The 12,993-nt window shown below is 51.8% G+C and overlaps 1 protein-coding gene across 22 annotated transcripts in view; it reads left to right on the plus strand.

The window, feature by feature from the left end:
• The window catches only part of mtss1lb (MTSS I-BAR domain containing 2b), a 206,497-nt gene that overhangs the window by 138,399 nt on the left and 55,105 nt on the right, over positions 1–12,993 (plus strand). For all 22 annotated transcript variants that reach the window (XM_038807079.1, XM_038807102.1, XM_038807084.1 and 19 more), the window contains exons 4-6: positions 4,038–4,122; positions 6,763–6,854; positions 10,326–10,400. In XM_038807079.1, the coding sequence (XP_038663007.1) occupies positions 4,038–4,122; positions 6,763–6,854; positions 10,326–10,400 (252 nt within the window). The remainder of the gene's footprint in view (positions 1–4,037; positions 4,123–6,762; positions 6,855–10,325; positions 10,401–12,993) is intronic.

The raw sequence follows: 12,993 nt of genomic DNA on the forward strand, positions 1-12,993 counted from the left end.
AAAGCAAATTACTGCGGATGCTGGAATCTGAAACGTAAACACAAAATGCTGGACAATCTCAGTGGCGAGAAAAAGGAGCTAACATTCCGAGTCTGGATGACTAGTTTGTGAGAAGCATTGAAGGAAGAAGGAGAGGTTTAGGAAGGGAATTCTGGGGCCTAGGAATTTGAAGACACACCCGCCAATGTTGGAGTTGTTAAAACTGGGAATACTCAGGAGGCCAGAACTGGAGAAGCAACGAAACCTCGGGGAAGGCGATTTCAGAGATGAGGAGGGGCGAGGCCATGGATGTCATTTGAAACCAAGGATGAGAATTTGAAAATAACGGCATTGCTTAGTTGGGAGCCAGTGTAGGTCAATGAGCGCAGGGGCAATAGGTTTATTTACAGAAATGCAGCATTACATATGTCTGCTTCCTAAATACTGCACCTCGGGACCCAGCAGGCTCTCTTTATTTTATTTTGAATAAAGGTTAGCATTAACCAATTTAAACAAATTGACTGCCCCTCAACGGGGAACCGTCCATCTTGGTGAGAGGCAGCATGGTAGCATAAGGGGATAGCACTGTGGCTTCACAGCGCCAGGGTCCCAGGTTCGATTCCCCGCTGGGTCACTGTCTGTGCGGGAGTCTGCACGTTCTCCCCGTGTCTGCGTGCGTTTCCTCCGGGTGCTCCGGTTTCCTCCCACAGTCCAAAGACGTGCAGGTTAGGTGGATTGGCCATGATAAATTGCCCTTAGTGACCAAAGGTTAGTTGGGGTTATTGGGTTATGGGGATAGGGTGGAAGTGAGGGCTTAAGTGGGTCAGTGCAGACTCGGTGGGCCGAATGGCCTCATTCTGCAGTGTATGTTCTATATGTGCTCTAAATACCTAATTAAACACTTGTATATCTAAACAATATAACTCGCATACCGCGAACACTGTCTTTTGGTAAGACATTAAACTGAGGCCTTGTTCACTCTTGCTAATTCACCAACCATCTCTCCAGTCACTGGACAAGGACCCTGGTTGCTTCTTCCCTTCTATGGCCAAAGCCAATTGAGACCAAGTGGGATACCTGGCTGGTACTCTGGCTGAGGTGGACAAAATGGTTCTCCTTCCTCCTCATGAGAATGAGAGAAGGCTGAGGGGGTGACCTCCTCGAGGGGTTTGAAATTCTGAGAGGTTTTGATGGGGGTGGATAGAATCATAGAAGTGACAGTGCCGGGAGAGAATGTTTCCTCTTCCGGGGAGGAGCATGTCTACAAGATTGAGGGGCATGGATAGAGTGGATGGGCAGGCACTCTTTCCTAGAGTGGAGGTGTCAGTCACCAGGGCGCATAGGTTTAAGGTCCGTGGGGCAAAGTTTAGAGGAGATGAGCGAGTTTGTTTACACAGAGGGTGGAGAGTGCCTGGAACGTGTTGCCAGGGGTGGTTGTGGAAGCAGATACATTAACGGCGTTCAAAAGGCATCTTGACAAACGCATTGTTAGGATGGGTACAGAGGGATACGGCACAAGGAAGTGCTGAGGGTTTTGGCAAAGGTTGGTATCATGACCGGTACAGGCTGGGAGGGCTGCAGGGCTTGTTCCTGTGCTGTATTGTTCTTTGTTCTATAACTAGAGGTTGTTAATATAAGCTAGTCACCAAGGGTCCGGATGGGGAATTCAGGAGAAACCTCTTTACCTGGAGAGTGGTGAGAATGTGGGACTCGCTACCTCAGGGAAGCAAATCCCTCTCCATCTCGCCTTCCTGCTTTGAGGCACACCTTCAAACCCAACTATTAAACTGAAAGAAAGAGAATATCATTGCACAAAGGCAGGCGGGGAGAGGATTTGAAAATTGGACAGAATATAAAAAGCAGCAAAGATTGACAAGGAGAGAAAAATTAAAGTATGGGTGAAAGCTAGCTAGAATATAAAGATGGATAGATACTTAAATAAGAAATGAATTTACAAAGTGAGCGTTGGTTCTATAGAAAGTGAGTCTGGGAAATTAACAATGAAAAATAAGGAGATGGCATATGAATTAAACAGGTATTTTGCATTGATCTTCACCATAGAGAACAGTAACATCACAGAAATAACTGTAAATCAGCAGATGGAAGGGAGGGAGGAACTTGGGAAAATCACCTGAGAAGTAGTCCAGAGTAAATTGTTGGAGCTGCAGATTGACAAGTCCCTGGGTCCTGATGTTATTCATCCGAGGGTCTTATAAGAAGTGGCTATTGAGATAGTGGGTGGTGGTTTCTGGCCGTGCCCACCCAACGACCGGAAATTCTTGGCCGAGGTCAATGGACCTTTCCGTGGTCCGCTTCCTGCCCATGGTGATCTTGCGGCAGGCAAGGCGGAAGAATCCAGCCAAGTGCGTTGGTTTTAATTTTCAAAATTCCCTGTATCTGGGGAAAGTTCCAATAGATTGGAAGGTAATGAATGTAACTCCTTTGTTCAAAAAGGGAGGGAGACTGAAATCAGGAAACTGCAGGCCAGTTAGTCTAACATCTGTTATAGGGAATATGTTAGAAGCTTTTATTAAAGACGTTATAACAGGGTACTTGGATACATTCAAGGTAAGGCAGAGTCAACATGGTTTTGTGAACGGGAAATCAAAGGTTATTGTGGAAAATAAAAGTTCATGTTATCGGGGATAACATATTGACATGGATTGACGATTGGCTGGCTAACAAGACACAGAGAGTCGGTGGCAAGATGTAAGGGTGATGTGACACAGGGATCAGTGCATTAGTGGGGCCGCAACTTTTTAAAATTTATATAAATGACTTGGATGATGGGGCTGACGGTATGGTCTCTAAATTTGCTGATGACACAAAGCTAGGAAAGAAAGTATATTGTGAAGAGGACATAAGGAGGCTACAAAGGGGCAGAGATAGATTAAGTGAGTGGGCAAAAGATGTGGCACATGGAATATAATGTGGGAAATTCTCCGTTTTGGCAGGAAAGGTAAAAAAATAAGCTTATTATCTAAATGGTGAGGGATTGCAGCATTCTGAGGTACAGAGGGATCAGGATGTTCTAGTGCATGAATCGCAAAAGGTTACGTTTGCTGGCGCAACAAGTAATTAGCAAAGCTAATAGAATATTATCCCTTATTGCAAAGGGGAATTGAATATAAAAGTAGGGAGGTTATGCTTCATTGGTCTTATGGGACATTGGTGAGACCACATCTGGAGCATTGTATATAGCATTGATATCCTTATTTAAGGAAAGATGGAAATCTGTTGGGAGCAGGTCAGAGAAGGTTTACGAGGAATGTGTGAGTTGTCTAATGAGCGAAGGTTAGGTTTGTATCCGCTAGAGTTTAGAAGAGTAAGAGGCAACTTGATTGAAACATATAAGATCCTGAGGGGGTATTGACAGGGGGGATGTGGAGAGGATGTTTCCTCTTGTGAGAGAGTTTTGAACAAGGGGTCACTGATTAAAAGTAAGTGGTTGCAGATTTCAGACAGCGCAGAGAAGAAGACTTTACTCTAAGAGTCGTGAACCTTTGGAACACTCAAAAAAAATCTGGAAGCAAAATCTTGGAATATTTTTAAGGCCAAAAGGTAGATAGATTATTGATTAACAAGGGGGTGAAATGTGGGGTTGAGGTAGCAATCAGATAAACCATGGTGCTACTGAGTGGCAGAGGAGGTCTGAAGGGCCGAGTGGCCTACTCGTGCTCCTAATTCATATATCCTATGTAGGTGGGTGAATTCAGTACAGACCAGATATGAAGTTTAGAGCTCCTGGCCTGTGTGTGGGAGAGTTTATCGATACTTTCACCCATTGACAGATGGGACAACAGTCCTGAGATTGAATCAACAATACTACCCCATTTAAATGTGCACTGTGTATGAACGGAGAAACTGTCCGCACATTGGAACCATCGATTAGCCAGGGGTTGAGCTAAGAGCCAGGTTAATTGAAACCCTTCTGAAGCAGTGTTTTCTTTTGTCTGATTTACTCTGAGCCTGAATGATCTGACGTGGTCTGTTATCACCCTCTGCTGGTCAGTGCTTGCGACTGCACCCTGCTGATTCCCATCCTCTTGTTTTCCCAGGGGCCACACGGGACATCGGTTCAGCCCTGACTCGGATGTGCATGAGACATCGCAGCATCGAAGCCAAGCTCCGGCATTTCACCAAGTGAGTGTCTCTTTGTGGAGAGCGGGGGTTCATGAAGGTGGCTCACCAGCACCCCCTCCTGGACAATATAAAAAAAGATTATTACGGCATTTACACAAACAACAAACACATAAATAAGAGCAAGAACAAACCTATAGAACGTAATAAATAACCAACGCCCACACTAGGCATCAGTGCTGGGTGTTAGGGAGGGTATGGGTGCTAGAGTGGGTGTCGGTGCTCGGTGATAGAGAAGGTATGGGTGTTAACGTGGGTGTCATAGATGATAGAATCTACAGTGCAGAAGGAGGCCATTTGGCCCATCGAGTCTGCACCGGCCCTTACAAAGAGCACCCGACTCAAGCCCAGATATCCACCCTATCCCCGTAACCCATTAACCCCACTTCACCTTTCTGGACACTAAGGGCAGTTTAGCTGTGCTGGGTATTAGGGTGGGTATGGGTGCGGCAATGGGTGTCAATACCAGGTGATAGAGAGGGTATGGGTGCCAGTATGAGTGTCGGTGCTGGGTGTCAGGGAGAGTATGGGTGCTAGAGTGGGTGCTGGGTGTTAGGGAGAGTATGGGTGCTAGAGTGGGAGCTGGGTGTTAGGTAGGGTATGGGTGCTGGGTGTTAGGGAGAGTATGGGTGCTAGAGTGACTGGGTGTTAGGGAGAGTATGGGTGCTAGAGTGGGAGCTGGGTGTCAGGGAGAGTATGGGTGCTAGAGTGGGTGCTGGGTGTTTGGTAGGGTGTGGGTGCTGGGTGTCAGGGAGAGTATGGGTGCTAGAGTGGGAGCTGGGTGTCAGGGAGAGTATGGGTGCTAGAGTGGGAGCTGGGTGTTTGGTAGGGTGTGGGTGCTAGAGTGACTGGGTGTTAGGGAGAGTATGGGTGCTAGAGTGGGAGCTGGGTGTTAGGTAGAGTATGGGTGCTAGAGTGGGTGCTGGGTGTTAGGTAGGGTATGGGTGCTAGAGTGACTGGGTGTTAGGGAGGGTATGGGTGCTAGAGTGGGTGCTGGGTGTTAGGGTGGGAATGGGTGTCAATACCAGGTGATAGAGAGGGTATGGGTGCCAGTATGAGTGTCGGTGCTGGGTGTTAGGTAGGGTATGGGTGCTAGAGTGGGTGCTGGGTGTTAGGTAGGGTATGGGTGCTAGAGTGAGTGCTGGGTGTTAGGTAGGGTATGGGTGCTAGAGTGGGTGCTGGGTGTTAGGTAGGGTATGGGTGCTAGAGTGGGTGCTGGGTGTTAGGTAGGGTATGGGTGCTAGAGTGGGTGCTGGGTGTTTGGTAGGGTATGGGTGCTAGAATGACTGGGTGTCAGGGAGAGTATGGGTCCTAGAGTGGGAGCTGGGTGTCAGGGAGAGTATGGGTGCTAGAGTGGGAGCTGGGTGTTTGGTAGGGTATGGGTGCTAGAGTGGGTGCTGGGTGTTTGGTAGGGTATGGGTGCTAGAGTGGGTGCTGGGTGTTAGGTAGGGTATGGGTGCTAGAGTGACTGGGTCTTAGGGAGAGTATGGGTGCTAGAGTGGGAGCTGGGTGTTTGGTAGGGTGTGGGTGCTGGGTGTTAGTGAGAGTATGGGTGCTAGAGTGGGAGCTGGGTGTTAGGTAGGGTATGGGTGCTAGAGTGACTGGGTGTTAGGGAGGGTATGGGTGCTAGAGTGGGAGCTGGGTGTTAGGTAGGGTATGGGTGCTAGAGTGACTGGGTTTTAGGGAGGACTAACGCATTATGAATTCCTCTCCAGTTGACTTGAGACAATTGGCTGGATTCTCCGATCCCCGACGGTGAAATTGGGTTCGGCAATGGGGCGGAGAATCCCCAATAACCCCGAAATCGGGGTTGGCCCACTTCCGCAATGCTCCACCCCCTGGAAAGCCGCGTACTCTAGGAGTAGGCCCCACACCGTATCCACAGCCTCAGGCAATAGCCTGAGGCCCACCCCACGATGCTCCGTCCCCGACCGGCCGGGTTCCCAACAGCATGGGACTCTCATGGTCTTATCCGTCGGGAACTCAGCGTGGCGGCTGCGGACTCAGTCCAGCCCCACCACAGTCGGGGGACGGCCGATCTGCGGCATTCGGGGCTGGGGGCACTGTGGGGGAGGGAGTCTGGGTGCGCGGGCCGGCCGAAGGGCGGGACTATTTTTGCGAGCTGGGTCTGCGGGCTTGTCCGCCATGAAGCACGGCGCGGCCGCTGCAGGAAATGCTGCTGGCCGTATCGGCACTAGAGCTGCGAGCTTTACCTGGCTGCTACCCCCCGGAGCAGGGAATCAGTGGCCGTTTTGCACTGGTTTCCCTGGCGTAAAACACCACCGTTATCACGCCGGCGTGGGGACTAGTCTCCAGAACGGAGAATCCAGCCCAATGCCTGTCACGATCACTGTTGTATTTAGCTCTGATTCCTCCCACAGTTGAATAGTTGCTGATGGGGATAAATTGCAATGATCCCTCTCACATTCAGTTACCCCCTGTGGAACTGTTTTATCATCAGAGCTTCTGGAGGAAGCATATGGAAAAAGAGGAATTCGCATTCTCCCATCATAAAAACAAATGTCAATGAAAGGGAGAATTGGAGTGTTTTACTGTTCAGAGTGCTGCGTTTTTATAAAGTGATGCCAAGGCCTGTGCTGTTGACCCTGTATCAGCCTCTTCATTGTGATTTACATATTCTAGTGCTCTGATGGAGAGTCTGATAAACCCTCTGCAGGAGAGGATAGAGGACTGGAAAAAATCAGCAAACCAGCTGGATAAGGACCATGCCAAAGGTACAAGTGTGATCTCCCTCTCTCTGTCTCTTTGTCCCTCTCTCCCTCTCTCCCCCTTTCCCTCTCCCTTTCCCTCTCTCCCCCTTTCCCTCTCCCTCTCCCTCTCTCCCCCTTTCCCTCAGTGTCTCTGTGACTCCCTCCCCTCTCTCTCTCTCTCTGGGCGGGATTCTCTGAAAATGGGGCTGTGTCCCCACGCCGACGGGAAAACCGGCGGCAACCACTCCGGCGTCACCAGCCCCCGAGAGTGAGGAATTCTCAACTTTCTCGGGGGCTAGGCTGACGCCGGAGTAGTTCCCGCAGCCCCAGCCAGCGCCGAAGGGCCGGCGCGAGTTCGCGCATGTGCGGCACGGGTGATCTCGTGCATACGCGGACCAGCCGGCGTATTTCCACGCATCGCGGGGGTTCTCTTCTCTGCACTGGTCCTCGGGCAATATGGCGGAGCCCTACAGGGGCTGCAGGGAGGAAAGAAAGTCCCCACGGAACCAGCCTGCGCGCAGGATCGGTAGGCACCGATCGTGGGCCGGGCCACCATGGGGTCCCCCCCCCCCCCCCCCCGGGGTCGGATCCCCCCCCGCCACCCCTCCAAGGACTGCCCCCGCGCACTCACCTGCCAGGTCCTGCCATGCATGAGGTGAATAATTCACGCCTGCGGCACTGGGCTAAACTTTACAGACACTCGGCCCATTGGGGCCCGGAGAATCACTGTCCACGGCCCCCAACCGCGTGGCGGGAATCCCGCCGGCCCCCGGTAAATGGTGCCTGAGAATAGGGATTCGCGCCTCCCCCCAGGGATTCTCCGACCCGGTGCAGGTTCGGAGACTCCCGGCCTCTCCCTCTCTCCCTCTCTGTCTTTCCCTCTCTCACCCGTTACCTCTCTCTCTCTCTCTCTCGTACCGTCTCTCTCTTTCGCCCCGTCTCCCTCTCTCTATCACCTTGTCTCTCTCTCCCCCTCTGTCTCCTCCTCCGTCACCATCTCTCTCTGTCTGTCATTCTCTCCCCCCCATCTCTCTCTCCCCCGTCTCTCTCTCCCCCCGTCTCTCTCTTTCCCGTCTCTCTCCCCCCCGTCTCTCACTCCCCCGTCTCTCACTCCCCCGTCTCTCTCTTTCCTGTCTCTCTCTCCCCCGTCTCTCTCTCCCTCTGTGTCTCTCTCCCTCTGTGTCTCTCTCTCCATCTCTGTGTCTCTCTCCCTCTCTGACTCTCTCTCCCTCTCTGTCTCTCTCTCCCTCTCTGTCTCTCTCCCTCTCTGTCTCTCTCCCTCTCTATCTCTCTCGCTTGTATGCCCCTCTCTCTCCCCCTCTCTCTCCCCCTCTCTCTCCCCCTCTCTCTCCCCTCTCTCTCCCCCTCTCTCTCCCCCTCTGTCCCCCCCTCTGTCCCCCCCTCTGTCCCCCCCTCTGTCCCCCCCTCTGTCCCCCCCTCTGTCCCCCCCTCTGTCCCCCCCTCTGTCCCCCCCTCTGTCCCCCCTCTGTCTCCCCCTCTGTCTCCTCCTCCGTCACTATCTCTCTCTGTCTGTCATTCTCCTCCCCCCCATCTCTCTCTCCCCGTCTCTCTCTCCCCGTCTCTCTCTCCCCCGTCTCTCTCTCCCCCGTCTCTCTCTCCCCCCGTCTCTCTCTCCCCGTCTCTCTCTCCCCGTCTCTCTCTCCCCGTCTCTCTCTCCCCCGTCTCTCTCTCCCCCGTCTCTCTCTCCCCCGTCTCTCTCTCCCCCGTCTCTCTCTCCCCCCCGTCTCTCTCTCCCCCGTCTCTCTCTCCCCCGTCTCTCTCTCCCCCCGTCTCTCTCTCCCCCCGTCTCTCTCTCCCCGTCTCTCCCTGTCTCTCTCTCTCTCCCCGTCTCTCTCTCTCCCCCCTCTCTCTCTCTCCCCGTCTCTCTCTCTCCCCGTCTCTCTCTCTCTCCCCGTCTCTCTCTCCTCTCCCCGTCTCTCTCTCTCGCCTCGTCTCTTCTCTCCCAGCCCTCTCTCTCTCTCTCTCCCCATCTCCTCTCTCTCTCCCCGTCCTCGTCTCTCTCTTCCCTCTCTCTCTTCCCTGTCGCTCTCTCTTCTGTCTCTCTCCCCCCCCGTCTCTCTCTCCCCCCCGTCTCTCTCCCCCATCTCTCTCTCTCTCGACATCTATCTCTCTTCCTGTCTCTCTCTCTCCGCCTCTCTCTCTCTCTCTCTCTCTCGTACCATCTCTCTCTTCCCTGTCTCTCTCTCCCCCCCCATCTCTCTCTTCCCCCCCCCCGTCTCTCTCCCCCATCTCTCTCTCTCTCCCCATCTATCTCTCTTCCTGTCTCTCTCTCCGCCTCTCTCTCTCTCTCTCTCTCTCGTACCGTCTCTCTCTTTCGCCCCGTCTCCCTCTCTCTATCACCTTGTCTCTCTCTCCTCTTCCCAAACCACTGTCTCGTCCCCAAACGCCCCCTCCACTACTCTCTCCCATTTCTCTCTCTTTTTCTCCCTCCCTGAGCCTCCTCTTCCCTAATTTGCAGATGTAATCCTGGACGAGCTGCCAGCTCCTTATTCGCCTCAGCGAAAGTCTGTGATGTGCCACCGTTACCAACCAGCAGGTGGTGGTGCTGCGCTGTGAAAACCTCTGAAACATTCCGAGCTGAAACGGGGCTAATTTTCCTGTTCACACTCTGGGCTGTGGGTCAGGTCACCCAGCCTTTCATTCCAATCCAATTCCGACATGGTCTGATTATCAGAAGACATAAAGCAACCACTTTCCCTGTAACTTCACACGGAGACTTCATTTTCAGAACTAAAATGCTATTTAACGATAATCCTAATCAAAGACCCCTCCCACCCGGCTTATTCACTCTTCCAACTTCTTACATCAGGCAGGAGATACAGAAGCCTGAGAACACACACGAGCAGACTCAAAAACAGCTTATTCCCCACTGCTACCAGACTCCTAAACGACCCTCTTATGGACTGACCTGATTAATACTACACCCCTGTATGCTTCGTCTGATGCTGGTGTTTATGTAGTTACATTAGTGTACCTTGTATTGCCCTATTATGTATTTTCTTTTATTTCCTTTTCTTTTGATGGACTTAATGATCTGTTGAGCTGCTTGTAGAAAAATGCTTTTCACTGTACCTGGGTCCACGTGACAATAAACAAAACCCAAATCCAAACCATGCTCGGTGCAAGAATAAACAGTGTTTCCTTCGCTGGCATACTTTATCTTTTATTAGTTCCAGTTGTGCTGTGTGAGTACACTATATGAAAAGTCTTGGAATGGTAATTCCTCGGGATATTTTATCTGCCAAATTATTTCAGACTATTCTTGCTATTATAGATTTGCATCGGATCTAGCCCTCTCCCCTTACACTCTCAAAGTATTCATCCTAACAGACCTGAGCCTGTCCGTCTGGAAGATGCCAAGGAAGGTGCAAGGTTGCTGATCCGAGTCCACACTAGAATCTTGGATGTTTCAGTGCAGTCAGAACCTTGCGTGTTAATCTTGACTGAACCCACAGTGCTCTTTCCTCCTCACAGAGTACAAGCGAGCTCGGCACGAGATCAAGAAGAAATCATCTGACACCCTCAAACTTCAGAAGAAGGCACGGAAAGGTGAGAGAGCTGCTCAAGGTCAGCAGTGGGCTGTAATGACAGCTGGATTAGCCAAGGTCAGCAATGGGCTGTAATGACAGCTGGATCAGCCAAGGTCAGCAGTGGGCTGTAATGACAACTGGATTAGCCAAGGTCAGCAGTGGGCTGTAATGACAGCTGGATTAGCCAAGGTCAGCAATGGGCTGTAATGACAGCTGGATCAGCCAAGGTCAGCAGTGGGCTGTAATGACAACTGGATTAGCCAAGGTCAGCAGTGGGCTGTAATGACAGCTGGATCAGCCACGGTCAGCAGTGGGCTGTAATGACAGCTGGATCAGCCAAGGTCAGCAGTGGGCTGTAATGACAGCTGGATCAGCCAAGGTCAGCAGTGGGCTGTAATGACAGCTGGATCAGCCAAGGTCAGCAGTGGGCTGTAATGACAGCTGGATTAGCCAAGGTCAGCAGTGGGCTGTAATGACAGCTGGATTAGCCAAGGTCAGCAGTGGGCTGTAATGACAGCTGGATCCGCCAAGGTCAGCAGTGGGCTGTAATGACAGCTGGATCAGCCAAGGTCAGCAGTGGGCTGTAATGACAGCTGGATCAGCCAAGGTCAGCAGTGGGCTGTAATGACAGCTGGATCAGCCAAGGTCAGCAGTGGGCTGTAATGGCAGCTGGATCAGCCAAGGTCAGCAATGGGCTGTAATGACAGCTGGATCAGCCACGGTCAGCAGTGGGCTGTAATGACAGCTGGATCAGCCAAGGTCAGCAGTGGGCTGTAATGGCAGCTGGATCAGCCAAGGTCAGCAATGGGCTGTAATGACAGCTGGATCAGCCACGGTCAGCAGTGGGCTGTAATGACAGCTGGATCAGCCAAGGTCAGCAATGGGCTGTAATGACAGCTGGATTAGCCAAAGTCAGCAGTGGGCTGTAATGACAGCTGGATCAGCCAAGGTCAGCAGTGGGCTGTAATGACAGCTGGATCAGCCAAGGTCAGCAGTGGGCTGTAATGACAGCTGCATCAGCCAAGGTCAGCAGTGGGCTGTAATGACAGCTGGATCAGCCACGGTCAGCAGTGGGCTGTAATGACAGCTGGATCAGCCAAGGTCAGCGGTGGGCTGTAATGACAGCTGGATCAGTCAAGGTCAGCAATGGGCTGTAATGACAGCTGGATTAGCCAAGGTCAGCAGTGGGCTGTAATGACAGCTGGATCAGCCAAGGTCAGCAGTGGGCTGTAATGACAGCTGGATTAGCCAAGGTCAGCAATGGGCTGTAATGACAGCTGGATTAGCCAAGGTCAGCAGTGGGCTGTAATGACAGCTGGATTAGCCAAGGTCAGCAGTGGGCTGTAATGACAGCTGGATCAGCCAAGGTCAGCAGTAGGCTGTAATGACAGCTGGATCAGCCACGGTCAGCAGTGGGCTGTAATGACAGCTGGATCAGTCAAGGTCAGCAATGGGCTGTAATGACAGCTGGATTAGCCAAGGTCAGCAGTGGGCTGTAATGACAGCTGGATTAGCCAAGGTCAGCAGTGGGCTGTAATGACAGCTAGATTAGCCAAGGTCAGCAATGGGCTGTAATGACAGCTGGATTAGCCACGGTCAGCAGTGGGCTATAATGACAGCTGGATTAGCCAAGGTAAGCAGTGGGCTGTAATGACAGCTGGATCAGCCAAGGTCAGCAGTGGGCTGTAATGACAGCTGGATTAGCCAAGGTAAGCAGTGGGCTGTAATGACAGCTGGATTAGCCATGGTCAGCAGTGGGCTGTAATGACAGCTGGATTAGCCAAGGTCAGCAGTGGGCTGTAATGACAGCTGGATCAGCCAAGGTCAGCAGTGGGCTGTAATGACAGCTGGATCAGCCAAGGTCAGCAGTGGGCTGTAATGACAGCTGGATCAGCCACGGTCAGCAGTGGGCTGTAATGACAGCTGGATCAGCCAAGGTCAGCAGTGGGCTGTAATGACAGCTGGATCAGCCACGGCCAGCAGTGGGCTGTAATGACAGCTGGATCAGTCAAGGTCAGCAATGGGCTGTAATGACAGCTGGATTAGCCAAGGTCAGCAGTGGGCTGTAATGACAGCTGGATTAGCTAAGGTCAGCAGTGGGCTGTAATGACAGCTGGATTAGCCAAGGTCAGCAGTGGGCTGTAATGACAGCTGGATCAGCCAAGGTCAGCAATGGGATGTAATGGCAGCTGGATTAGCCACGGTCAGCAGTGGGCTGTAATGACAGCTGGATCAGCCAAGGTCAGCAATGGGCTGTAATGGCTGCTGGATTAGCCAAGGTCAGCAGTGGGCTGTAATGACAGCTGGATCAGCCAAGGTCAGCAATGGGATGTAATGGCAGCTGGATTAGCCACGGTCAGCAGTGGGCTGGAATGACAGCTGGATCAGCCAAGGTCAGCAATGGGCTGTAATGGCTGCTGGATTAGCCAATGCCTGGTGCTTGCGACGGTCAATTAGACATCCTACAAAATATCCGGATCATAGCTACAATTTAAAAGTTTCTGCAATCTGGATTGAAGATAAGGTTTAAATGTTGCATCAAATCTGGGTTAAAGATAAGGCTTAAATGTTGCTGCAAATCTGGGCTGAAGATGAGGTTTAAATTTTGCTTC

Source organism: Scyliorhinus canicula, chromosome 9 (assembly GCF_902713615.1).
Source record: "Scyliorhinus canicula chromosome 9, sScyCan1.1, whole genome shotgun sequence".
In the NCBI taxonomy this organism is placed as follows: domain Eukaryota; kingdom Metazoa; phylum Chordata; class Chondrichthyes; order Carcharhiniformes; family Scyliorhinidae; genus Scyliorhinus; species Scyliorhinus canicula.